The following is a 27,801-nucleotide window of genomic DNA, read 5'->3' as shown; positions in this document are numbered from 1 at the left end:
GGCTATAGAAGAAGGCGACGATTTTTGTTATTGTTGTCGGTATTTACTAACAGAAGTTACTTTGCTGTTAACCATTTTCCGTTGGTGACAAAACACCGTTGTTTTGATAAAAAATTTAACTTGAGAAAAATGTCAGAAGTGGATGTACCAAAGTAACATTTGTTAGTTGCTTGGTTAACATCTGGTAGTTGCTTGGTTATCAAATTTAACGTTATGTTTTTTTTGGCTTGGTCAACGTAATTTCATGTTTAAAAAAGTTAGCTAGTCAACGAAAGTTAATGTTTTAAATGGCTTATATTATAGTTCATGGTTTAAGTGGCCCAAATTTGAAAGTTTATTGTTTAAATAACATTTTTCCCAATAATTTTTTTCACAATTTAAAAAAATAATTTTACTATTTTTTTACTAATATTCAAAGTTTTAACATTTATTCATAGTGATATTGGCTCACACTATAAGAAAAATTCCAACCATTTTTTGACTAATTTCCGACAAATTTCCAACAAACACATATTAGTTTAAAAGTAGTCAATTTTTTTTGAAAATTTCTCGCTAAATAGAAGAAGTAAGAAATTAGTCACAAAATTTGGTCTAAAACCTTGTGCTTGTTGATAATTCATGGAAAAACAATTCTCTAATTTTTGGATTTAAAATTAAAAAAATAAAACAAATACAAAAAAAATTGGCCTGATCAGGCCCCGCTCAATAAATTTGAGGTCCCTGACCATCTTTAGTGGTGGTTGCTTCCCCAAATTTTTTTATTAAAAGTAATAAAAAATAACAAAAAGAGAGAAAAAAAAGGAAGGAACGTTACTGAAATTATCCAGGGTAGCAACGTTTCTCGTACATTTTAAACACTTGTCAGTGTTTAATTAGTTAGATATTAAAATATTACTTTTTTTTTGTTGAGCAATGGTGAATCTGTTCTCTGCTAATGATACTCTGAAATTTTAAACAAAATAAAAATAAAAATTAGATGGCCTCATCATCGAAAATGGTTCTTTTTTTACTTTGATAACCTTTTTATTTTCAACAGTTTTACATTTCAATCCTCAAGTTTTTTTTCTTTTTATAATTTTTAATTATCTAGCTGTATTTTATCATAGGAAGTGTCGCCATCAAAATACATCTAGACACATCTAAAATTTGTTAATTATATATATGTAAAGAGAGAGTATAATTAAGAACTACTTGTTTTTGTTTTATATTGGTAAACTAATGTGGAGGCTGAAGATCGGAGCTGCTACGGCTAGAGATGATACTCACTTGTTTACCACCAACAACTACGTAGGGAGACAAATTTGGGAGTTTGACACAGAAGCATGCTCTCCTGAAGAACTCGCGGAGGTCGATCACGCTCACCGGAATTTTTCTCTTAACCGGTCACGTTTCAAAACTAGTTCCGATCTTCTTTGGCGCATGCAGGTGAAACTCTTTTGTACACACATGACACATGCATACTATTACTAGTAACGTCAACTTGATAATATAACAAAAAAAAAATGTTTCATTTGGTTTCAAACAGTTTATGAGGGAGAAGAAATTTGAGCAGAAAATCCCACGAGTTAGAGTGGAAGATGCAGATAAAATTACATATGAAGATGCAAAGGCAGCAATGAGAAGAGGAATACTCTATCTTGCGGCGTTGCAGGCTGGTGATGGACACTGGCCTGCTGATAACTCTGGTGTCATGTTCTTCAACGGCCCCTTCGTAAGTTCATGTCCTTTTAATATATCTACGCTCCCGATCGGATTGCTAAAATCACTTAGACAGTTGGATTTACTGTTTGGAGAACATCGTGACTTCTGGAATAATGGTTGAACATAATTAGCCTTCAGTGTACGAAGATCTGAGATAGATTCTTTAAAGACGTCTAGTAGAAAATGATGGATGTAGAATGTAGTTTTGGATTTTAGTTTTAAAGGTCAAAGACGTCTAGTAGAAAAATGATGGATGTAGTTTTGGATTTTAGTTTTAGTTTTGGATCTACTATCTCGTGGTTTTAAAAGCTCCATCCATAGATTTTAATCAAAAACTTGAAAAAAAAAGAAAAAAAAGGTGAAGATTGAAGAGAGAGACTAGAGATTTTTTAGACCACTTGGTCCACCTCCAATAGTTACCGAGTGTGTTTAAAATAAAAAATTATGATAAATTAAGTTTTTAGATACCCATCATTTTGATAGTAATATGAATATCCCTCTTTTAGACATTCATAACAAATTAATTATAAAAAATGTTTAAAACACCCATTTTGAGTAATGAGTATCATTAATAAAAGATGCTTTTAGAGCACTGTCTAGACTCTTCTCTCAAAATAAAAAAGAGTGAATTTCAAAAATATCCCTTTTGCAATACTATTTTTAAAAAATATCAATTCTTTCAAACTTTACCAAAAAAACCACTAAAAATTTGAAAATTTTCTAAATTTGTATGTAAGCTTATTAATATATACACAAATTACATTTATATGTGTGTAAAATTTTTTATATATTTTATAAATACAATATAAATACATTTTAAAACTTGCTTAAAAATCTTTTAAAAACTTTGTAAACTTTTGACAAACCTTGTAAAAACCTTTTAAAATGTTTTAAAACATAAAAAATATTTGGATTGAATCTCGAAGTAGTAGTTATTATCTAGAAATACCTTGTGAACCATATAAAATTTTATAATTTTTCATATTTAAAAAAGATTATTTTTGAAAATAGATAGATGAAAGTTGTATTTTGAAAAAGAGTACACCAAAAAGGGTATTTCTCAAATATTCTCAATAAAATAAAAATAATTAATATTTCACTGTAGTTATTATATTTTAGTTGGTTTTAATAATGAAGCCAATAATTGCTGGGTATCAAAAAAATCAGAAACATCTCTCATTTTAGAGACATTTCTCGTTCTTTTCCTAAATTTTTGTTCAGTTTACTAATTTTTTAATAAAGAGAGAGACTCCAATAGAACTACTCCATCAGCTGTCTCATTTTCCTATAGCTTTGATTTTAAAAAATAATTAATTATATAATAAAATTTTAATATGAATTTTTTAAGAAACTCTTTTGGGTTACCAATGGAGTTGCTTTTAGAGTTCTCTTTTAATATATAACTTCTCATGTTCGACTTGTTATGGACTTGTCTTAATTTGTAATAACTGATGCAAAAAAACTTAATTTACGTAAAATATTTAAACCACAGTTACTATGCTTATACATAACTGGACATTTGGAAGAAATCTTCACCGTGGAACATCGCAAAGAGTTCCTGCGTTACTTGTACAACCATCAGGTAACACATTTAATCGAACTGACATATATGTATAATTACATATATATATATATATATATGACAACACAGTAAGATCTTGTAGAGTGAAGATGGTGGTTGGGGATTACACATAGAAAGCCACAGTTGTATGCTTAGCACGGTCCTCAACTACACCTGCCTACGAATTCTAGGAGAAGAACCAGATCAAGGAAGTGCTTGTGCAAGGGCACTTAAATGGATACTCGACCATGGTGGAGCTACCTATACTCCATTGTTCGGAAAAGCCTGGCTTTCGGTACACCCCCGGGCCCGGGTTATGAATATAAAATAAAATCTATAAACTATAAAATATCTAAAATATCTAAAATTTCCTTAATATTGCCAATTTAATAGGTTCTTGGAGTGTATGATTGGTCTGGTTGCAAAGCTATACCACCTGAGTTCTGGATGCTCCCTTCGTTTTCTCCTATTAATGGAGGTTGAATTGAACTTGTGATTCCTTCTTTTTAATTTTTTTTTTTTTTTTGTATTTGTGATGAGATTGGGTGCAACTTTGGTTGATCATATATATATATGTTTTTATAACCAGTGTAGGTACCGTATGGATTAATTTCCGGGAGAGTTTCATGGCATTGTCATACTTATACGGTAAGAAATTTGTAGCTACACCAACATCTCTCATTCTACAGCTCCGTAAAGAGCTTTATCCTCAACCTTACGCACAGATCGTTTGGAGCCAAGCCAGAAGCCTATGCGCTAAGGTAATTAATATATATATATATATATATATTGTCAAGAACTAGCTAGTAGCTAGCTAGATACCATTAACTTACATGTTGATGATGTGAAATTGTTCCACTATTAATATATACACATAAACTGTTTGCAAACTAAAGTAAGAATACTATACGTTTAAGTTAACATTGTTTGCTGCAAAATAATGCTATATGCTGCTACAAGTACGTACGCTTAAGTAACATTTTTTTGAGTAGAAATCTCATAAAACTTAGTATTCTCTCCTATTTGATATCATGATGCAAAATAATACATCTCGTGTTCCTAATCATCTACCTCCAATACTATGCCATGTAAATTTAATATAAGATTAATGCAGGAAGATGCTTTCAACCAACAATCAAATCTACAAGATTTGTTTTGGAAAAGTGTTCATATACTCTCCGAGAACATCCTAAACTGTTGGCCTTTCAACAAGCTCATAAGGCAAAGAGCTATTCAAACCACAATAAAACTCATTCACTACCATAATGAAGCCACTCGATACCTTACCGGTGGATGTGTGTCAAAGGTTTTACTCTAAAATGTTTTTCTCTTCCGATATATCTTTCATTTATTCAAACGAAACAAAATTAAAATATATAATTTAACTATTAACAAATTTTATGTCCGTATTTGGTAGGTATTTTGTATGCTTGCATGTTGGGTAGAAGAGCCAGAGGGTGATTATTTTAAGAAACATCTTGCTCGAGTCCTTGATTTTGTATGGATTGGTGATGATGGTTTGAAGTTCCAGGTTAGTCTCTCTCTTTTTTTTTCTTTTTTTTGTTCGGAACCTATGGAAAAGAACGAGTAATTGCACTCTGTAACATACTTTGAAACAGAAATTAAGAAGTTATATGCTGATAGAAGAGTTAGTTTTTTTACTGTCAGAGAAACAATTACCACCAGTATACGAAATATTTAATCAATTTCATATGTTTTATTTTAGATTGCCTTTAAATATGTAGAGAAAAAACCTAAAATACCATTAAATTATGTTTTTGGTCCAAAAATATCATCACCTATATTTTTCTTCCCAGAATACTACAAACATTTAAGTCCAAAATTATCACAAACCTTACATTGATTTTTAAGAGTTTATAATTTATAAATGATTTTAAGAGTTTATAATTTAAAAATGATTTTAAGAGTTTATAACTTAAAGTTTTTGCGTTTATTAAGTACTATGTGCGGGATAAATAGATTTAAATAAAATATTATAAGTAAAATTATTATTTGAGATTTAATATTTGTTTGTATAAAACAAAATATGTAAGTAAAGTTTTTTCGTTTATTCAAATTTGCGTTTATTTTCTGTAAAATATGTTTCACCCATGAAATATTTAAATTTGGAAAAGAATTTTTAGGTGGTGTAGAAAGTTTTGATGTCTTTTTGTGTTTCGAAAAATCAAATTCAAATATTTTATAGTTCACATTATTATCAATATCACTATACCATTAAATAGATAAAGCAATATTTTTAAACTAATAGATTTAATTTAAACTAATCCTAAGTTTAAAAATGCAATGAGAAAATGATAAAAGTGATAAATAAATGAATATTTTTTCTTGTTTGTGAAACGTAATTTACTTTTAATAAGTAAATAGGTTATAAAAATGATTATTAAATATATTTTTGGATTTAATAGTTGATTAAATCTTTCATTTTTATAAATTAATAAAAAAAATATTGGCTCATAATATTGCAGTGGCATATTTATGTAAATAACAATAAAAAGTAAGAGCATTTATTAGAAAGGTAAATGAGCTCTAGGAGCCGACAACTCAGTTTTTTTTTAGAGTGTTTCTCTATTAATATATAGGAGATTTTAGGTTTAACTTTTGTGTTATTTTCAAAAAATATATTTTAGTGATATTTTTGGCATAAAAAGAAAAACTAGTGATGGTTTTTTGTGATATTTTTGGGAAAAAAAAACTAGTGATGGTTTTTTTGGAACAAAAGCTCATTTTAGTGGTACTTTTGATAATTACCGTCAAATATACAACAACTAGTCTAATTACCAATAATACTCCCAAACTAAAAACACATAAGTCAGCCATATAACTTCTATAACAAGATAATCTGATTATCTTAAACGTACATAAAATAGAAAACTTAAGATTTTGTGGGTTAGTCTAGTACTATTCTAGTATTTCTCGCTGTGCATATATGATGCTGATTCATCAAAAACATATATATTTACTTGGTGCAGATTTCTGGTAGTCAATTGTGGGATACAGCCTTTTCACTAAAAGTCATCTTAGCTGGTAATGTTGATGACGAGATTACGTCAACCCTGAAAAAAGGATATGACTTTCTGAAGAAATCTCAACTTACACAAAACCCACCTGGTGACCATCATAAAATGTTTAGAAACATTACAAAAGGTGCATGGAGTTTTCCTGACAAAGATCAAGGATTGCCAGTATCAGACTGTACTGCTGAGAGTTTAGAGGTGAGTACATGCATGCATTCGCCTTCTCTCAATGTATTAATAACTCGCCATTACTTCATTATATGCATGTTGTGTGTGTCACGGCTAGTGTTGCCTAATGTTTGAAACCATGCCATTGGAGTTCACTGGTGAGAAAATGGATGTAAAGAGACTATATGATGCAGTCAACTTGATTCTTCATTATCAGGTTATTATAGTACGTACGTAAGAAATTGGTTAATAATGTTCACTAATTTGTTATAATAATTCTCTCAAAGTTCTTTTTCGATATTAATATTAACAGAGCAAGAATGGTGGCTTAGCAGCATGGGAACCAGCGCATGGGAAAACTTGGCTAGAGGTATTGACCATTTTAAATATATTTTGTTTCAAGATTGGCTTATATATGACTGTAACAAATGGCTAAAATCAATCTCATGTAGTGGTTTAGTCCCGTGGAGTTTATGGAAGACGCAATAGTGGAGCATCCGTAATTTTTATATATTTTACCTTTTTCTATTTTATAATCATTATTTTTCTTCTTCTTTTTTTTTTCTTTTTGGGTAAATGTATTGGTTATAAATTTTTTTAGGTATGTAGAATGCACAGGGTCATCGATAGTAGCAATGGCTCGTTTCATGAAACAATTTCCAAAACATAGAAGACAAGAGGTGGAAAAGTTTATCAAAAATGGAACAAAATTTATTGAGGATGTTCAAATGGCAGATGGTTCGTGGTATGGAAACTGGGGAGTGTGCTTCCTCTATGGAACCTTGTTTGCATTAAGAGGATTAGTGGCTGCAGGCAATACCTACAACAATTGTGAGGCTATTCGTAAAGCAGTTCGATTCCTTCTGGACACGCAAAACACCGAAGGCGGATGGGGAGAGAGTTATATCTCATGTCTCAAAAAGAAATACATTCCTCAAGTTGGAAACAACAAAACGAATGTTGTGAATACAGGGCAAGCACTTATGAGTCTAATTTTGGGTGGTCAAATGGAAAGAGATCCTCGACCGGTTCACCGAGCTGCCAAAGTCTTGATCAATTCACAATTGGATAACGGAGATTTCCCACAAGAGGTATTAATATGTTAACTTAGTTAAATTTATGAGACATATTTCAACAAATCTTGTTATAATCATTACATAAACTATACAGAAAATGTTGTTTCTTTGTTTCTTTCTTCAGGAAATGAGTGGGGTGTTCAATGTCAATTTGAAGTTCCATTCTCCTAATTATAGGAACATCTTCACTCTTTGGTCACTCGCAAATTACACGCAGGCCCTTCGAGATCTGCTCCGGTGAGAACTCCACTCTTTAGTTTATCAACACAGTCACTTTTCAATCTTAATACATTTTCCTTATTATGTGAACAACTTCTGTCTAGTTTTTATATATTGGGTTTGTTGTTGTATCTATTGTGTGTGTTGGTTTATTAATTTTTTTACACTATATACCAAATCGTATTTGAACTCAAGTGAACATAAGAGGTAAAACAACAACAACAACAACACTAACAACCCCAATACATTGATACACGATTTGGTATAATGTAAAAGTCCCACACTCATGAGAAGTGGGTTTCTAATTTGGTATTTGATCTTTTTTCGTTGAAGTATTTGGTCTTGAGTTTTTATTTTTATTTTGTTACAGTAGGTTTTGATATTTCTTTTTACAACATGATTGTGGATTATATAATATTTTTAAAAAATGTAACGTAAAATTTACCTAGCCAAATAGAGTTTTTTTTTAGTGTAGAAAATAAAATTTTAAAGAAAAAGAACTGATTAGGTATTTTGTTCAGACAAGGCAAAGCAAAATAGAACATTTTAGTGACTTTGTTAGTGACTTCGTCAATAGTCATTCTCAGCTTAAGTTGCCATTGTTTCTTGTGACGGCAAACTCATTTTACATAAACTAAAAACATAATTATGTACTTAAGAGTATAAAAAGGTATGATTGAATTTTTTTTAAAAACAATTTAAATCATTATCTGCTTAATGGCAAATGGACATGTAAATTAATGTAGTAACTATAAAATCATAATGTTAAATGTAATTTGTTAGAAAAGAGTCTTCGAACTTGGTTAAGCTCGACGGCAAAACACCAAATTAAAAAAAAAAAGTATTTTCTGAAAAAATTATTTCTAACAATTTCTCTATTTTCTAAGACATGGCCGTTAACTTTTTTTCCTTTTAATATTTCTCTAAAAATAATCAGTTTTGAAAGTTTTTATGTTGCATGTAAAAACATTTTAATTTGGTAAATAAATTTTTAAATTCATACAAAAAAATATAGGAACAAAACTATGTCGTTTAAGTGAAAATAACTATTTCAGTGACAGGACAAGTGTTTTTTTCTCCATCAATGTTTTGATATTCAACATTTTAATTTTGCCTTGTGAAGGCAACAATCGCGTGACAGAAGAGTGAAGAGACACCGTTCACAAACTGACAAATTCTATTACCTTAAGTAAGTATAAGGTCCAGATTATTCTTCCCTTTTCCTCTTCTCTCATTAACCCCATTAAGCTAATCGAACTAGGGCTACAAATAATTTCGATTCTGATTCAACCAAATCCAGAATTTGAGTGTTAAATCGTCGAAAAAATCGTATCTTTGGAGATGGGTCTTTGGGATTCACTTCTTAACTGGCTCAGGAGGTACTGTTTCTTCTTTTTGTTTGCTCTCTGTTTTGATTTGGTCGCTTTGTTCTTCCATTGAAGTATCTTGTAAATATCGTTCTGGGTTTAGTAAAAGCCTCGAACTTGTGTCACTTGTGTTCCATAATATGTTACTTCTCTTGAGACTCTTTTGATTTGTTAGGCTATGTTACATTTATATGAAATTGGTTTATTAGAAATCTACCTTTATTTGCAGGTTTCTTGTGTGGTATTTATCTCTAGTCGATTGAGAATTTTATAATTCGTTTGTAGTACTGATGCTTTATTTGGTGTTACTATGCATCACAAGGGCTCATTTATTTGAAGTAGGGGAATAAATCGAATGATTTAAATGCTAAGAAAAGTGTTGGTTTACATCTTCTTCAGACATTAGATTTTGATTCAGTGTTTGTTTACTATTGCTTTGTCAGCTTATTCTTCAAACAAGAGATGGAGCTCTCACTCGTTGGGCTTCAGAATGCTGGGAAGACTTCACTTGTCAATGCCATTGCTGTGAGTTAAATCTTCAAAGGGTTTGTAGTCGATAAATAGTATTTTCCAACAACTCTAATCTTACGCGTTTCACTTCTTGTTTTCTTTGGATTTTTCAAGACTGGAGGTTACAGTGAAGATATGATACCAACTGTAGGATTTAACATGAGGAAAGTTACAAAAGGAAATGTTACAATAAAGATTTGGGATCTTGGAGGGCAAAGAAGGTTTCGTACCATGTGGGAGCGTTATTGCCGTGGAGTTTCCGCTATTGTGTATATCCTCTTTTCGATATCTTTTTTAAAGATTCCCATGTTGCTGTTTGGTAAAAAAAAATCTTGATGATTGTTATGGTAATATTTGCAGGTATGTGATTGATGCTGCAGATAGAGATAGTGTACCGATATCAAGAAGCGAATTGAGTGATCTGTTAACGAAACCGTCTTTAAATGGCATTCCTCTTCTGATTCTTGGCAACAAAATCGACAAGTCTGAAGCTCTTTCTAAGCAAGCTTTGGTTGATCAACTGTAAGTTTCTTTCCCTTCAAGTCCATTGAACAAGATCTGAATTCCAAGTATATGACTTGGATTTGTTTTGATGTAGAGGGCTTGAATCTGTAGCAGACAGAGAGGTTTGCTGTTACATGATCTCGTGTAAGGACTCGATAAACATAGATGCGGTCATCGATTGGCTCATTAAGCACTCGAGAACCGCTAAATAAAACAGCTCATCATCGGTCCAGAGGAAAACAAAGCTTGTTTTGGTTTCTTGATGTTGTTTTATTTGTTGAGAATTTCAATCAGATGTAAATCATCAGCTTTTGGTTTCTTCTTTTGTGTTAAAATCTTGTTTACAAATTCTTCAATGTTCAAATACTTTTGGTTTATCAAGTATATACAGTCCAATTTTATTTAACTTATGGTTTATGAAGTAAGCTTTATGTAAATCAGAACCCGGTTTAGTCCGGTTAAAAATTCATAGCTTCTTGGTGATGTAAATCCATCAGCATATTGTTTCATTTTGGTATAAGCCGGTTTAAGCAATATAAACAAGGGTTTGTTTGCATATTAGTATATTTTAGAAACTTAATTGGCAAACTAATACATTTACTATTTAAAATTGGAAAAATAGGTGTTGTGTAATAAAGAATGTGTGAGATAGGGGAAATTGTGGAACATATGCTTAGATAAGAAAATTACCAAAAGGGGTATGTGAGTGGGTGAGAAATAAAGTTTTTTTTTTCTTTCAATCATAATTATTCAAACAATTGTTAATGTTATTTTTATTAAAAAAAATTTTAGATACACAAAAAAATCTATATTCTTTTCTTTACAATTTGATAAGAATTTTATTTAATAATTTTAATATATATTATATACATCTTTTGTATTTGTACACTTTATTTTGTGTACAAATGTCTATACACTTTATTAAGTTTACAGACACACAATATTAAGTGTACAGATGTAATTTGAACAAAACCAATTGCGATATAAATATCTGAAACCCTAAGAATTAAACAAATTACACAAATAACATATGCACACTTAATAATGTGTACGGACATCTGTACATTTAATAATATGTACGGATATTTGTATACTTAATAATGTGTACAGACATTTGTATACTTAATAATGTGTATGGATACAAAATTTGTAAAATTTTTTTTAACATTATCAAATAAAATTATCAAACAAAAAACATATCAAATTATAAAGAAAAAAAACAAAGATTTTTATACATTGTTAAAATTTTCAAAAGCCAATTTTAATTACCTAGCATTTTGTTTTTAAGATCGTAAGGAGCATATATTCAATAAAATAAAAAAATTAGAAACTAAATGACATTGTTGTAAATATGAAATGATTACGAAGGTGAAAAGTCACGTGAATAGTAGAAAACAGTAAAAAGTGTAGAATTTGCTAATTGTAAATAGTGATCGTTCTACTTTTATAATTATGTTTTGAAAAGTGTCAATTTTTCCAAATAAGTCTATAAACAGACACTGAATCAATATCAGAAACGAGTTAAAGCCGGTTAGAATAAGAGCTTTATGGATTCTTTACTCATCATATTATATAATCTTTTTGTCTAACCAATTCTTAAAATATTTCTAAAATATTACATGCTTTATTGAATTTATGAAGTAACAACAAAGTCCAGTTTTATTCCTATCTTATGAAAACCAAAAAACCCGGTTAAAACCAGTATAAGACATCAAAGCTTACTAGTAACATTAACATTCCTAATCTTAGACGATTTGGGTGACGTGTCCTTGGGAACAACCACAGTAAGAACACCGTTCTCCACGTAAGCTTTAACTTGGTCGACTTTCACATTCTCCGGCAACTCAACACGCCGCAAAAACTCACCTTTACCGGAAAAAGCTTCTCTCTCCGCCACGTGCCACACCAAATCCTCTTCTTTCTTCTTGTCTTCCTTCTTTAACCCTTCTCCTCTTATACTCAAAACGTTCCCTTCTTCGATCTGCACTTTTATGTCATCTTTGTTGTAACCAGGAACGTTGATCTTGAAGATATGAGAGTTTGAAGATTCCATCCAATCAATCAGAGCCGTTGATCCTCCTGACCATTCTTGGAATCTTCGAAATGGATACAAGAATATTCCTCCGTCAGCCATATCCTTCAACCTCTTAGCTAAGCTTGTTGCTAGTCATGTCACATGTGTTGTGTGTATGTATACATATATATTTGAGTGTTAAGTATTTATCAACAAGTCTAGACTGTTCTTCGTTATCTTGTTCCGTCATGACTCCAGAACATTGGAGAAGATAAAGAGGTAGTTGTAAGCTACGGTGCGGTGTATATTGCTATCGTGGTTCGTGGATATCGGTTGATTACAACCGTTGGATGAGATTCCAGGATTTTACAAGTGTTTGTGCCTTTTGTTTTACACTACTGTATTTATTTGTCAAATTTGCTGTATTTCAGCTTTGTTTCCAATATAGTACTCTTTTAATTTATAAATCTTGGATTTAGATGTTCTTAAGTGTATAAACCAGTGTGGTTCAATTTAGGAACTTTATGCTTCTTTCACGATTGTTACATTAGATCCAATCGCTCTGTTGAAGTATCCAAAATCTTTGGACCTTCTTATTCACACTAGTATAATAGATGAGTTCTATATGGCTTAGATTTGTTTCTAGTTTATACAATATGATTGTTCAATCAAATCATCTTTTGTTACGGTTTTTTTTTTACATATAACTGAGTTTTTGACAAAGCTAGGAGTTATATATTTCACACAGAAGACTAGATAGAGATGCAGAGATGCACAAAACCTTAATTAGCTCTTTGGAAAGAGTTTAATTTGTAATTAATTGATGATTACAACTTTTTCAAGTTGCGATAATTGTAAGTATACACAACAGAAGAAGGCTTTTTGACCTTTACACAACAAATTTTACGATGCAACAAGTACCAAAAACAATTTCTGATATTTTACAAGAAAACCATATATGATATATCAGAACGTCGATACAGAAAAAATTCGAGACAGAACGGAATATGTAAGAAGGATTACCCTTAAGAAATCAAACAGAACTCCAAAATCTTCTTAACCGTAACCCTAAATCTTGAGTCTCCTCCTCGTACGGAACACCGCGACACAAGGGACACGAGTTTTGACGAACAAGCCACTTGAAAAGACAATCTTTATGAAACATATGCAGACATCGAGGCATCCGGATGATGATTCCCGAAAAATTCTCAAAGCAAATCGAACACGTAGAATCCGGTGTACAAATCGAACACGGAGAATCCACACTCTGTTCTTCCGACAACCTCTGTAATACTTCAGCGGAAGCACCTCTCGGAACAGAACCAACAGGCGAGAAAATCACACGTATCTCCCAGATGAATTTCACACCGACGGTAACGAAAACAGGTTCTCTCAGAGAAACATCATTAGCAAACGAGTGATTGATTTGACGAGCTATTTGTTTACCTATATACCCACAACAAGGAACATCTTCCTCCTCAGTCATCGGAGGAACAGAAACTTGTTCATCACATAAGAGGTCAGAGAGATGGCTAGACGTGAAGCTACGTGGGAACAAGTGGATATAAGAATTTGGTACAAGTGGTTTTTCAGAAGAATTTAAAAGTGTTACAATTCCACTTTCGTCTTCCATTGACTCATCGATCACTATTTCTTGATAGATTTTGACTATGTTCTTAGACTCTTCATTCATTGCTAGATTCGAAACCGACGCAGTGACTTTGATTGACAGAATATATTTTTCCATTGCGCAGAAAGAAGAATTCAAACCCTATTTTTTTTTTGGATTGGATTGAAGAGAAAATAATAATCGATTCCTTCAGAATGAGCGCCCTTATATATTAGAGAGATAGAGTAATGATATTTCCTTTTCTTTTTTCCAATCATATATATATATATATATATATATATATTTTTTTGCTGTGATATTTTCCTTTTTTGGTCAAACTCAAACTTCCAAAGATTTGTTTGGTACTTGCTCGCGGTTTATTCTGGTTTAAGTAGACCAGGCAGATTTTAATGGACAAGAAAATAACAACCGTTGGATGAAAAATTAGTATTTAGGAGAGTTATTTGGACCTCTCTTTGTTTGTTGTCCTTCACTCCTTTTACGTTTTGCAGCCCTTAGTAAAATTTTATCCCTTAAATGCTAATAAACATGGTACTAGCTTAGTATTAAAAGACTAAAGAATGTACAAAGATGAAATTGACACCAAATCATATATATGAAAGTAAAGTTTTAGTCTCTCTTTATTAGTTGATTTTCATTTAACGCTTTCTAATTTTTTTTTTTTGCTTTCTAATTGTTTAATTTAATTGCTTTAAACAATATTTAATACCCAATTAAAACAATATATTTATAAAATAAAATAAATTATGCATTAATCATATTCCACCACTTAATTTTATTCAAACACAATCATATACATAAAAGTAAGGTGTCACTCAATCCTTATTGGTCCATTTAGCATTTAATTTCTAAAAATAATAATATTTATTTTTAATTAAATTAAAAATATAACAATGTACATTAATTTATACTTTAAATCTACACTTTACTATTAAATTGTAACATAAATCACATAAATTATGAATTGACTATTTTTCCATTTCTTTTCATTCAAACACACTATAAATTATAATTGTAACTCCTCTAATTAAAAATTATTTTATTAATATAACTTTCATCCCTTGAAATCCTATAAATAACCATTCTCACATCATCATCCACCATATCTCAAATTCTAAATATTTTATTTGTTTTGTTTATATTCTTGCATGGATTCAAAACTCATGGTAAGAGTGTGATTATATGTTTTGTTAGATTTATCTTATATTTTGTTCAATTTTATTTCTTTGTTTTTATGTATTTTTTCCTTCTTTCTTTGTCTTCTTATTATTTTTAGTTTTTAATTACATATGTATAATAAAATATTTAGAAATATAACTTTCATCCCTTGAAATACTATAAAAAAACCATTCTCACATCATCATCCACCATATTTCAAATTCTAAATATTTTCTTTCTTTGTTTATGTTCGTGCATGGGTTCAAAACTCATGGTAAGAGTGTGATTATATATTTTGTTAGATTTATCTTATATTTTTTTCAATTTTATTTCTTTGTTTTTATGTATTCTTCCTTCCTTCTTTGTCTTCTTATTATTTTTAATTTACAATTACATATGTATAATAAAATATTTTAGAAATGTAACTTTCATCCCCTGAAATCCTATAAATAACCATTCTCACATCATTATCCCCCATATCTCAAATTCTAAATATTTTCTTTGTTTTGTTTATGTTCTTGCATGGGTTCAAAATTCATGGTAAGAGTGTGATTATATATTTGTTAGAATTATCTTATATTTTGTTCAATTTCATTTCTTTGTCTTTATGTATTTCTTATTATTTTTAATTTTCAATTACATATGTATAATAAAATATTTTAGAAATGTAACTTTCATCCCTTGAAATCCTATAAATAATCATTTTCACATCATCATCCACCATATCTCAAATTCTAAATATACTATTTGTTTTGTTTATATTCTTGCATGGGTTCAAAATTTATGGTAAGAGTGTGATTATATATTTCGTTAGATTTATCTTTTATTTTGTTCAATTTTATTTCTTTGTTTTTATGTATTTCTTCCTTCCTTGTCTTCCTTTTATTTTTAATTTTTAATTACATATGTATAATAAAATTTTGGTGGCTGTAAAAATAATTATCGATGCAGATTCAACGATACTAATTTCTGATCAAAGCCCAATCAGAGAATCAAGCTAAAGAAATCATCTTCATTCATATATATTTATTTTAGTTTTAAAAGTATGCAATTTTTTAACAGAATAAACTGTTATAATAGAATTATTAAATCAAATTTTTTTATATACTTATCATTATATTTAGTTCTTGTGATCCAAAATATAATTATATAAATATCATTATAATTTTTATTTAATTCATAATTTTGTAATTTAGTGATTTTCTATATAAAAAACAATTTGATATTTCATTTCCAAAATTTTACTACAAAGAAAAAATCATTAGAATTTAACCTAGAATTTATCTTATATTAATCTTTGGGATTTTTAATTTCATTTCATATGATTTTATAGAAAATATATTTAATTGATACTTATAAATAAATTTGGAATTTAATTATTAAGTGTTTTAGGTAAATTTTGAATATCATATAGTAAATTTTTATTTTTATCATTAACAACAGTTTTTAAATAAGTGGTATATTTTGATATTGTATGATTTGAATATATAAAGTGTATTATTGACATTTAGGAAATTTGTTTGTTATATATTGTATTTATGGGAGAATTTTAAAAATACATCTTTTTCAATACCACATTTCATAAATACTATTTTAAAAAACTTTATTAAAAAAATATTCTCAGACAATATTTATAATTTTATGATTATTACATAAACCAAAATGAATTATAACATAATTAATACAACAACTCCCAAGATATTACCTAGTTAGTAGTGGATGCGAAAGATGAAATTGAGCTTTAATCTATGCCACATAACACTAAGAAGAAGAGATTTTCTTAGAAGAATGACATGACATGTTGAGAGAGAGAGTTCAACAATGCTTATGTGGCTAGTCTTAAAAGCCTCGAATAACTTTTTTTTATTAGTAGTAGATTTTCTAATTTAGCTTTGTCTTAGACTACTATGAGAAAAAACTACACTGATCCAAATTAAAGGTTTAATTACTAAACCAAATCATAAAATATAAGGGTTAGTGGAGTCAATTTCATATTTAAAATACATTTTTTGGTTTATTAGAAAAAAAGTAGAAAAATTCTAAAAATATAATTTTTTTTGAAGTATTTTTAAAAACTTCATTTTTCAATGTCATTTTTCAAAAATATTATTTCATGATGTCAATTTTCAAAAATATTCCTTTTTAATATACTTTGGTTTCTTCTTTTGTGTTAAATCTTGTTTTACAATTCTGTTCAAATACTTTCGGTTTATGAAGTATGTATATATTATATACAGTCCAATTTTATTTAGCTCATGTAAATCAGAACCCGATTTAGTCCGGTCAAAAATTCTTAGCTTCCTGGTGATGTAAATAGTAAATCCATCAGCGTCTTGTTTCATTTTGGTATAAGCCGCTTTAAGCAATATATAAACAAACACTGAATCAAAATCAGAAACCGGTTAAATTCGGTTAGAATCAGAGCTTTCGGGTTATGTAAAATCTTCAGTATTGTGGGTTCTTTGCTCATCATCTATTATATAATCTTCTTCGTTTAACCAATTCTTAAAATATTTCTAAAACATTACATGCTTTATTGAATTTATGAAGTAACAACAAAGTCCAATTTTATTCCATCTTATAAAAACCAAAAACCTGGTGAAAACCGGTTATGACATCAAAGCTTTCTAGTAATAGTAACATTCCTAATCTTGGACGACTTGGGTGACGTGTCCTTGGGAACAACAACAGTACGAACACCGTTCTCCACGTAAGCTTTAACTTGGTCCACTTTCACATTCTCCGGCAACTCAACCCGCCGCAAAAACTCACCTTTACCGGAAAAGGCTTCTCTCTCCGCCACGTGCCACACCAAATCCTCTTCTTTCTTCTTATCTTCCTTCTTTAACCCTTCTCCTCTTATACTCAAAACGTTCCCTTCTTCGATCTGCACTTTTATGTCATCTTTGTTGTAACCAGGAACGTTGATCTTGAAGATATGAGAGTTTGAAGATTCCATCCAATCAATTAGAGCCGTTAATCCTCCTGACCATTCTTGGTATCTTCGAAATGGATACAAGAATATTCCCCCGTCACTCAGCCATGTTCTTCAACCTCTTAGCTAAGCTTGTTGCTAGTCATGTCACATGTGTATATATAAATATATATACATATATATTTGAGTGTCAAGTAATTTATCCACAAGTCTAGACTGTTCTTCGTTATCTTGTTTGGTCAATTTTTTTTCTGACTCCAGAACATTGGAGAAGATGAAAAGGTAGATGTAAGCAGTAAGCAACGGTGCGGTGTATGAGATTCCAGGATTTTTCAAGTGTTTGTGTTTTTGATTTGTTTAACACTAGTTATTTGTGTCTTTCATCTGTTTTGTCAATTTTGCAGTATTTCAGAATATTGGATTAAGATGTTCTTTAAGTGTATAAAGCTTTGTGAATCATTTTAGGAATTTTATGCTTCTTTCATGATTGTTATAGTAGATCCAATCGCTCTCTGTTGAAGTATATCCAAAATCTTTGGACTTCCTATTCTATACAGATTTATTCAGACTAGAAGAATAATAATAATAATAATAGATGAGTTATATATAGACTTGTTTATAAGTTTTTTTTTGTCAACCATTGGACACAACAGGCCGGTCCATTAGCCTAATCCCTACATTCGTAGGGAGCGGGACTCGATCTCTGGTGCCTTATGCATTAAGGACTTACCTTCGGCCACTGCACTAAGATCACTTCACACTTGTTTACAAGTTATACAATATGATTTGTTAAAGTAACCAGTTTTTGTTACAGTGTTTTTAACGACCCGGGACTCAAATTATAGGTTACTTAACACACAAGTATGCGGAGAGCAACATCAGCTTCTTGTAAAAATAGTGGCAGCAACCATTATTGGTAGCCGTATTTTCTGGTGACACCAACGACGCCGGCAATGTCTATAAAAAGAGCTGCAGCGATAAGAAAAAAGAACAGGATCATAACTGAGTTTTTGACAAGACTATGAGTTATTTCACACAGAAGACTAGGAGACGCTGAGATGAAACAAAACCTAATTAGTTCTTTAGAAAGAGTTTTGTAATTGGTGATTACAACTTCTCTCAAGTTGCGATAATTGTAAGTACACACAACAACTTTTATGGTGAACAAGTACCGAAATAATTTCGATATTTCACCAGAAAATCATATGATATATCAAAACGTCGATACAAGAAAATTGAGACAAAACGGATTTCAAAATCTTCTTAACCCTAACCCTAACCCTAACTTTAGTCCTAAGCCGAAGTTTGAGTCTCCTCCTTGTACGGAACTCCGCGACACAAGGGACACGAGTTTTGATGACCAAGCCACTTGAAAAGACAATCTTGATGAAACATATGCAGACATCGAGGCATCCGGATGATGTTTCCCGATAAATTCTCAATACAAATCGAACACGTTGATTCCACTATCTGTTCTTCAACCAACCTCTGTAATACTTCAGCTGGAGCACCTCTCGGAACAGAAACAGCTGGCGGCAAAATCATACGCCTCTCGTAGATGTATTTCACATTGACGGTAACGAAAACAGGTTCTCGAAGAGAAAAGTCATTAGCAAACGAATGTTTGACTTGAAGAGCGACTTTTTTACCTATATCTCTGCAAAAAGTAACTTGTTCATCACGTAAGAATTGAGATAGATCATGTAGTTGATCTAAATATCCACAGCAAGGAACTTGTTCATCACGTAAGAGTTCAAAGAGATGACTTGATGACGTGCAGCTACGCGGAAACAAGTGGATATGAGAATTTGGTTCATGTAGACTTTTAGAAGAATCTATTAGTGTTACAATTCCACTCTCGTCTTCAATTGACTCTTCGGTCTTTACGCCTTGATAGATTTTGACTATGTTCTTAGACTCTTTATTTATTGCTAGATTCGAAACCCACGTAGTGACATCGATTTTCACAATATGGTTAACTACTACCATTTGCGCAGAAGAAGAATTCAAACAAAAACTAAACCTTAGGTTTTGGATGGGATTGAACGGATCGGTGACTAATTAAGACTTGTCTTTAAGAGAAGAGAGGTGAACAAAACCGGTATACATAATTGTTCTAACCCTAAAATCTAAGCCCAAATCCTTATTTATAAATCTAAACCCATATATAAACTAATTTAATTGTAAAATCTAAAACAAACTAATATTTAACTTTCTTTAATTAAAAGTACACATATTTTGTTTTTTTTTTGTTTTTTTTTTAAATTGATTTATTTTTTAAATGTAAAATTACATATAAGATTATGATTGGTTTAAAAATGAATAGGTGAATAAAAAAGGTTAACCCAAGTATTTTTAAAAAATTTATGTCTTCAGGATTGAATTAGGTAATGTTTAAAGTTTGGAAAATATTTTGTTACCAATTATATATATATATATATATATCATATATTCCTTAATTGGAGATTTTTCTTTTTCTATCAAACTTCCAAAAATACGTGTAGTACTTGCTCTATTTGTTCTGGTCTAAGTAGACCAGGCAGATTTTAGTGGACAGAAGATAACAACCAATGTTGGATAAATATTAATATTTACGGGAGTTATTTGGACCTCTCTTTGTTTGTCGTTTACTCCTTTTGCCAATATGTACCTAAAATATTTGTATTTTTCTCAGATGGGTTTTAATCATTTTTATCGGTTTTATACCCATATTTGATAGATAACGAATTTAATAAAAATTTAACCGACCATTAATCCAGTTCAGTTTGACCATGGTCTAATCGTTAGGTCATTATGAAATTTAAAATACTTGTGCAATCAAATATAACATCCGTGTTCTGAAAAGCGAATATGAAGTAAACTGAGGGTTTAAATGGAACAACAGATAGTGGAGCATAAGCATTAAAGTGCATAAGCTCTCTGATTAATATAAGTATATAACACATTTAAATTATTAAAAGTATTTAATTAGAAAAATTAATAATCACTCCTTGCTATATATATTTTTAATATTTTCCACATTTAATCAATATTATAAATTTTTACATATATATATATATTTGTAATTTAATATATTTTTTAAAATATATATATATATATATATATATAATATAACACAATAATTAAAACAGTAATTAATATATATTATAACTTTTTATAAAACATTATATCTATATTTACATTTTTAAATTCAATATTTTAATTGGCTCTTTTGAGCTAATCTATTTAAGCTCTTGACAAATAAATTCAATATTTTAAAAATTTAGTATAATATAACACATTAAACTAAAATAAAATAATAATATAACAAAATGGCTAGAATGACATATAGTCAGAACATATTAGTTTTATGTTATGACATATTTGTTTTTGGTTGTGGAAAATTTAGTTTAGGTTAACAAAATATAGTGTTTGATAGCAGATGTTAATGAAAAAAAATTGACCAGTGAGCAATATAGTGACAACAAGTTTATGTTATGACCAATTTTTATTTTGAATCCTATAATGAAATATATATATATTTTTTTGTTTTTTTTAAACACTTCAATCAATTTAATAAAAGAACCCAAAAGTGCATACGCAAACTGTAACAATCCCCAAAAACAAAACCATATGATTTAAACCAAGGAAATAATCATGCCCTCTACAACGTTCCTCCTCAATCCGTGCATGCAACCACGCTGGTCCGCCTTTAGCCAGATAACATGTGAACCGTCCGTCCTTTGTAACGCTTTGAGCAATATCCCTAGCCAAAGAATTGGCTTTCGGTGAAGAGAGTTTAAAAGAAACCTCCCCTGTCACCTGTACTACTCCAGCAATCTTGTATAATTGAGAATGATACTTAGACCAAGCTGACAGCGCCGCCAAAGTCATTAATGTAGCTTGACAATCTTACCAAACTTCAACTGTTGAAAAAGGGAAGATCCTTAAGACTTATGAGACACCACAAAATAAAATTAAGTTCAGCTTATATTCTATTCAACCGTGGTAAGAAAGCATCTCTAGCAAGTAGAATTATATGCCCTTCATGATTCCTTAGCAACCAAGCTCTACCACAAAAGGGGGTTGCATTCACAATGAACAGTGGATATTGCATTTCAGACTCCCTCGGGAAGGAATTAAATCCAAAACTGTGGAGCAGTACCATGTCTCATACCATCCTTGGATGTTTCCTGTAACAATATATGTTGTTGATATAACCACACTTCAGAGTCCTCCAATGCGGTAGAAAGCACCACATGATGATCATGTCTTCTCTCTGAGAAAACAGAACCATTCCGCGCTTTCCAAATTCCCAAAGGATCCAAGGAATAGCAGACCAAATTTTACTCGGCAGCTCCATCCTCCTCATTAACTCTAGCACATAATCAATATTTTTTACTACACTTGCGGAAAAGCCCTGACTCAGTACAGGCAGAGAGATTTCAGTCCACACTCTACTTGCCAGAGTGCACCCAAAAAGAACATGAGCAACTATCTTTTCTGCAGCTTTGCATTCAGGACATAGAGGATTAACCTGTAAACCATGTCTTCACATGCACTCAGCAACTTCAATGATGCCACATAAAGCTCTACAAAGGAACATTCTGATTTTGGATTAAGTTAAAATGTCCTAAATCCCCTTCTTGACTTTGTTAACAATTAGAAATTCTCTTGGAAATGCTCCAAACCGTCTATCTCCTTTGTGTGAAGCCAATTACCACTCTTCACCAAATACTTCCCATTGACTGTATAAGCCAAAACATGACTATCCTAAAGAGTCTGACCTGGAGGGAAGTATCTGATTCGTGTGACCTCACAGAGTGGAAAGAGCTCCTCCAAGAGTTGCACATCCTAGTCACCAGTTTCAGTTAACAGTGAAGAGGCATGCACCTTCAAGTCTATCATTTGCTATCTGTCGAAAGGACGTCCTGGCTGATAGTCAAAGACCCATTTGCCTACCCATACACTTGTGTTTCGTCCATCTCTTATAGATTTCAACATTCCTCTCTCCAGCAACTTCCGCCCAAACAAGATACTACGCCACACATAAGAAGGTCTATATCCAATCCTCGCTTCCATGAAGTGTTTTTTCTTCAAAATATTTCTTGTTATACACTCTGCTAGCAAAGATTTTGGAGAATCTAATAAACAACATGCTTGTTTCACCAACAAAGCTTGATTAAATCGACATTTTCTTTAAAACCAAGACCTCCACGTTCTTTCGACTGAGAAATCTTTTCCCAAGAAATGTAATGCATTCCACTACAACAGAGCCATAGCTCTATTGATCTTCTTAATTACACTGATGTTTTGTCAGCCTAAAACATGATATAACATGCACCGGTAATGCCATCGCAACCATTACAGAAGGATGTTCGACATCAACTCCTTTGGTCCAGCCTTCTTTAACTATGTTAACAAAATCAGGCTTTAATTTCATCTCTTATGGAATAGAAACTATCCTTGCTACGAAATATTCTCACTCACAAACCGTGTGAGAAGAGGTCGATGATCTGAACCAATACACACCAAATACTAAGCTTGTACCCATGGGAAAAGCGGAAACCATGCTGCATTTTCCAACGCTATGTCGAACTTGCACTCAACATCTTGTTGTGTTCTCCAGCCCAGGAGAACTTACTACCAATATTGGGGATCTCCCGTAGAAGACAATCAGTGATCATGTTCTTAAGAAAGTTGATTCCGCCTGTGCTGGTCCACCAAGCTTTTCTGATTTATCCAGGATCTCATTAAGATCCCCCAACACTAACCATGAAGCATCTCTGGATACACTCACACTTACCAACTTTTCCCAAACAACTTGACGATGTTGAGATTTTGGATCCCCATATACGCATGAAATGAAGAAGGACATGGACCTGAGTTTCACTCTAACATCAATAATGCGATGATATGAACTGACTACTTCAATCTCGTATGATGCCTTCTAAAACAAAGCTAAGCCTCCACTAAAACCAACTGGATCAACAACATGTGAGTGATCATACGCCAAAGACCTGTGCAACTTAACCACATGATTACTATAGTTTTTCGTCTCTAGGAGGAACATAAAATCTGGAAAATGTTATGAATTGTCAAGGTGTCCCCCCCCCCACACACCTAAACCTTAAAAATTCCAAGTCATAAAGATCATTGATGAGTCAGCGGTTCCTCGTGTGGAAACACCTTTTCCTCAATGCGCTTGGTAAGTTTTTGTGAGACTCCAACTTCATCACTAGCTTTCCGATCCTTTTAAACAACAGACTCTCTTCTCCCTCCTGACCTTGTAAAGGTTGACTTGTATCACTGCCCTCCTGAAGAACTTGAGATTTCCTCCTCTATTGGTTTGGTCTTCTCAGTTTCCTAGCTTGTTTTAGTTTTTTTTTTCTGGTAGAGCCAGTCGAGAAAATACCTTTCAGATGAAAAAAGGGTTTTGCTATAAAATTTTAAAAGCTGACGTGGCAAGCGAAAAATAGGCGATTAGGGTTTTTGGCTTTCGTAACACGTATGTCGCTGCCGGCGATCTCTCCTGGTTGTCAGGCGGTCTTGCCAGAGGTTTCTGCTAGTCTAGTGGAGGTGGTTCCGCAGGGAAGTGGTGGTGATGGTTTAATCCAGGGGTTGTAACTTGGAAACGCTCAGGTTTTGGAGGATTCGTCGCAGATCCAGCGGGCGGGTTCGCAGAAAGGTAACCGTACTTGGCTTAATGTCGCTAAAAAGCATGTGTTCTCTCAGCAAAAGTTTGTTGTCTCGGAGGTTGATGGATTGGCAAAGGTGGTGGTGCCAAAGGAGGTGTATGCAGGGGCTAAACCGCTTTGGGATGATTTTTTGATCGGTAAGTTTCTGAATGAGAAAGCCCCACATGTGGGGAAGATTCATATGATAGTGAACAAGATCTGGCGCTTGGGAGATTAATCTTCCTTGATAGATGTTTTTGAGGTTAACGACTCGACAGTCAAATTCCGTGTTTGTTCTGCGGGGATTCGGCAGCGTGTTCTCAACAGAGGGATGTGGAACATAATGGATATTCCGATGATTGTCTCGAAGTGGTCACCGTTTACGGAGGATACTCAACCGGCAATGCGATAGATACCTCTTTGGGTTACGTTAACAAATGTTCCGCCATCGTTGTTTTCTGAGAAGGGTATTGAGTTTTTGGCCAGTGCCGTGGGTAAGCCAGTGCGACTTCATTCCAACACAGAGGCTTGTGTTAGTTTTGATGTAGCACAAATTCTTGTAGAAGCAGATTTGACAAAGGAATTACCGACAAAGTATATGGTTACAGGTGAGGAAGAGGGGGAGGTGGCCTCTACCGTCAAGTACACGTACCCTCGGTTGCCTCCAAGGTGTGGTTACTATCAAAAGTGGGGTCACTCAAGCGATACATGTCTCTCGCTTGCTAAGCAACCAGGTTCTCCCGCGCCTGTCTCTGTTCCGCAGGTTACTGCTGTAGATGATGCTGTTTTGAATAAGGGGGTGAATACGGTAGATGATGTTGGTAAATAGGGGGATTCAGGCAGTTCTCCTAAGTTGAAGGAGGCAACAGGCTCCTTAGACTTGGGGGAAGTGAGTAAAGAGCAAGCATGGGTCACTCCAACGAAAGCAGGACGCGGTTCTATTTTCTGGACAGCGGGACCCACGGAGGGAGTCTTTATTAGTTCAAACCATTATGCTGTTCTAGATGTCGATGATGGTGCAGATGATGTATCACCTGACGAGCAACCTTTGGCGACTGTAGGCGATGACAAGCAGTTGCCTCCTCCTCCAGTCTTGACTGATCACAAACCTTCACCTCCCGGGTTGGTTGCGCAGGGGACGAGTCGAGGGACTAAACCCAAGATTCCCCTCCGTCCTTCACTGCCTTGTGACTCTAAGACAGCGCACAAGGTCATCTCGAACTCTTCTACTCAATCCTCCAGGGTTAATCCTATGGCTCGAAGCCGGTCCCTCGCCCCAAAACAAGTTTAGATGTCGGGTTTCTTCTGGAATGTTCGGGGATTAAACAATATGTCTAAGCATTCCATTATAAGAAGATGGGTGGATGATCAGAGGTTTCAGTTTGGATGTCTTCTAGAGACGCGAGTTCGAGAACAGAGTTTTCAGAATATAAGTAATGCTGTTTTTCAGGGTTGGTCGGTGATGTCTAACTATGAGTATAATCCACGAGGTCGATTGTGGATTGTTTGGCGTGATACTGTGAGGCTTACTCCATTCTATAAGGGGGAGCAGGTCATTACATGTTCGGTGAAGTTAAATGATCAGGAGGAGGAATTTTTCTGCTCCTTTGTTTATGCACTGAATTTAGGGGAGGAACGCAGGGTCTTATGGCAGGAGCTTAAAGATCATTATGACTCTCCTATTCTGTGTAGTAAACCGTGGATGATTATGGGTGATTTCAACGAGACTTTAGATATGGCTGAACATTCGAGGGTGGATGATGTTCCAAGTGTCTCGCTCGGCATGCGTGCATTTCAGGAGGTGGTAAACTATTGTTCGGTTGCTGATATGACTTATCATGGTCCGTTGTTCACATGGTGGAATAAGAGGGATCATGATCCCATAATGAAGAAGTTATACCGTGTTTTGGTCAATGATGTGTGGTTGCAGGTGTTTCCGTCATCTTACTGTGTGTTTGAGTCTGGTGGTTGTTCGGATCATCTGCGGTGTCGTATCCATCTATCTGATGGGGAGACGGTTCCAATCCGAAAATGTAGGCCTTTTAAGTTTGTCAACCTGCTTGCTGATATGGAAGAGTTCAAACCTTTGGTGGCCAACTATTGGCAGGAGACTGAACCTTTGTCCTTGTCTACTTCCACTATCTTCCGTTTCACTAAGAAACTTAAAGGTTTAAAACCACTGTTTCGATCTTTGGCTAAACAAAGGATCCACTTTCTCGTCAAACGATCAAAGGAGGCCTCGGAAACGCTGTGTCAGAAACAGGAGGTGAATATGTTGGGTCCTACTACAGAGTCCATAGAGGAAGAACATGAGGCTTATCTAAGATGGGAACATGTAGCAAGACTGGAAGAGAAATACTTAAAGCAAACCTCGAAGTTACATTGGTTGAAAGTGGGGGATAAGAATAATAAAACCTTTCATCGAGCTGCAGAAACAAGGAAAGCTGTGAACACAATTAGGGAGATTTTTTGTCCAAATGGTTCTGTGGTCACAGGAGAGGATATAAAAATCGAGGCTGAGCGACATTTTAAGGATTTTATGCAATTGTCTCCGGAAGGTTTTGAGGGAGTCACGCTGGAGGTGATTCAAGACTTACTGGGATTTCGTTGTTCTCATGCAGATGCAACGACGCTCACTGCTTCAGTTTCTAAGGAAGAGGTCCGAACAGTCCTTTTCTCAATGCCAAATGATAAGTCTCCTGGTTCGGATGGCTTTATGTCAGAGTTTTTTAAAGCTAGTTGGGATGTGCTTGGTAATGAATTTACCCTTGCGATTCAATCGTTTTTTTGATAAAGGATTCTTGCCCAAGGGAGTTAACTCCACTATACTTGCACTTATCCCCAAAACCTTGGAGGCGCGTGTGATGAAAGATTACAGACCCATTTCTTGCTGCAATGTCCTCTACAAGGTCATATCTAAAATTTTGGCTAATCGACTCAAGCTTATTCTCCCTCAGTTCATCTCTGGAAATCAGTCGGCGTTTGTTAAAGACCGGTTGTTGATTGAGAACGTATTGCTTGCTACAGAACTAGTCAAAGACTACCACAAAGCTTCGATTTCTGAAAGATGCGCGATTAAGATTGACATATCTAAAGCTTTCGATTCAGTCCAATGGTCATTTATCCTGACTACCCTTTCAGCACTCGGCTTCCCTTCTCAGTTTGTGCACTGGATCCAACTTTGTATCACGACTGCTTCCTTCTCTGTTCAGATTAATGGAGAATTAGCGGGTTACTTTCCGAGTTCAAGGGGATTACGGCAAGGCT

General features: G+C 33.0%; 4 protein-coding genes, 1 long non-coding RNA gene and 1 pseudogene across 11 annotated transcripts; 4 read left to right on the top strand and 2 right to left on the bottom strand.

Moving 5' to 3' along the window:
* The first annotated feature begins 923 nt into the window (after positions 1 to 923).
* On the top strand, positions 924 to 9,121 carry LOC104719383 (seco-amyrin synthase). 7 transcript variants are annotated; one of them, XM_010437304.3, is made up of 16 exons: positions 994 to 1,425; positions 1,526 to 1,711; positions 3,194 to 3,283; positions 3,366 to 3,557; positions 3,656 to 3,740; positions 3,857 to 4,023; positions 4,377 to 4,568; positions 4,680 to 4,793; positions 6,253 to 6,495; positions 6,584 to 6,691; positions 6,779 to 6,835; positions 6,918 to 6,964; positions 7,067 to 7,556; positions 7,636 to 7,778; positions 8,884 to 8,949; positions 9,061 to 9,121. In XM_010437304.3, the coding sequence occupies exons 1-16, from the start codon at positions 1,219 to 1,221 to the stop codon at positions 9,065 to 9,067; spliced, it is 2,394 nt and encodes a 797-aa protein (XP_010435606.2). In that variant the 5' UTR covers positions 994 to 1,218; the 3' UTR covers positions 9,068 to 9,121. The 7 variants fall into 7 exon arrangements, with proteins under 7 accessions (XP_019086945.1, XP_010435606.2, XP_087325390.1 ...); XM_087469264.1 differs by having other exon boundaries at positions 6,584 to 6,682; positions 9,061 to 9,120; XM_010437305.3 differs by having other exon boundaries at positions 7,666 to 7,778; positions 9,061 to 9,120.
* On the top strand, positions 8,999 to 10,547 carry LOC104719385 (ADP-ribosylation factor-like protein 8c). The gene is made up of 5 exons (XM_010437306.3): positions 8,999 to 9,139; positions 9,571 to 9,652; positions 9,752 to 9,906; positions 9,998 to 10,159; positions 10,236 to 10,547. The coding sequence occupies exons 1-5, from the start codon at positions 9,102 to 9,104 to the stop codon at positions 10,351 to 10,353; spliced, it is 555 nt and encodes a 184-aa protein (XP_010435608.1). The 5' UTR covers positions 8,999 to 9,101; the 3' UTR covers positions 10,354 to 10,547.
* A 1,198-nt stretch (positions 10,548 to 11,745) lies between these two features.
* On the bottom strand, positions 11,746 to 12,634 carry LOC104719382 (15.7 kDa heat shock protein, peroxisomal). The gene has a single exon (XM_010437299.3). The coding sequence runs from the start codon at positions 12,273 to 12,275 to the stop codon at positions 11,853 to 11,855; it is 423 nt and encodes a 140-aa protein (XP_010435601.2). The 5' UTR covers positions 12,276 to 12,634; the 3' UTR covers positions 11,746 to 11,852.
* Positions 12,635 to 13,188: 554 nt separating this feature from the next.
* On the bottom strand, positions 13,189 to 13,902 carry LOC104719381 (uncharacterized). The gene has a single exon (XM_010437298.3). It carries the CDS (start codon positions 13,900 to 13,902, stop codon positions 13,189 to 13,191), a length of 714 nt encoding a protein of 237 aa, XP_010435600.2.
* A 916-nt stretch (positions 13,903 to 14,818) lies between these two features.
* On the top strand, positions 14,819 to 16,172 carry LOC147936341 (uncharacterized). Its single transcript, XR_015568041.1, has 2 exons — positions 14,819 to 14,951; positions 15,895 to 16,172. It is a non-coding gene; the product is annotated as an uncharacterized LOC147936341 (long non-coding RNA).
* Positions 16,173 to 24,367: 8,195 nt separating this feature from the next.
* Positions 24,368 to 25,825, top strand: LOC147936340 (uncharacterized; annotated as a pseudogene).
* The last annotated feature ends 1,976 nt before the right edge of the window (positions 25,826 to 27,801 follow it).

The sequence above is a fragment of the Camelina sativa genome, chromosome 10, assembly GCF_030686135.1.
Source record: "Camelina sativa cultivar CO46 ecotype springtype chromosome 10, ASM3068613v1".
Taxonomy (NCBI): domain Eukaryota; kingdom Viridiplantae; phylum Streptophyta; class Magnoliopsida; order Brassicales; family Brassicaceae; genus Camelina; species Camelina sativa.
Note: the sequence above shows the minus strand (reverse complement) of the source record. Positions and strands in the feature narration are given on the sequence as shown.

Coding starts and splice junctions, on each gene's coding strand:
- LOC104719382 (XM_010437299.3), bottom strand. CDS start 12,275: ATGGCTGACGGAGGAATATTCTTGTATCCATTTCGAAGATTCCAAGAA.
- LOC104719381 (XM_010437298.3), bottom strand. CDS start 13,902: ATGGAAAAATATATTCTGTCAATCAAAGTCACTGCGTCGGTTTCGAAT.
- LOC104719385 (XM_010437306.3), top strand. CDS start 9,102: ATGGGTCTTTGGGATTCACTTCTTAACTGGCTCAGGAG. Junction 9,907..9,997: donor CGTGGAGTTTCCGCTATTGT/GTATATCCTCTT, acceptor TAATATTTGCAG/GTATGTGATTGATGCTGCAG. Junction 10,160..10,235: donor CAAGCTTTGGTTGATCAACT/GTAAGTTTCTTT, acceptor GTTTTGATGTAG/AGGGCTTGAATCTGTAGCAG.
- LOC104719383 (XM_010437304.3), top strand. CDS start 1,219: ATGTGGAGGCTGAAGATCGGAGCTGCTACGGCTAGAGATGATACTCAC. Junction 1,426..1,525: donor ATCTTCTTTGGCGCATGCAG/GTGAAACTCTTT, acceptor GGTTTCAAACAG/TTTATGAGGGAGAAGAAATT. Junction 6,836..6,917: donor ATGGGAAAACTTGGCTAGAG/GTATTGACCATT, acceptor AATCTCATGTAG/TGGTTTAGTCCCGTGGAGTT.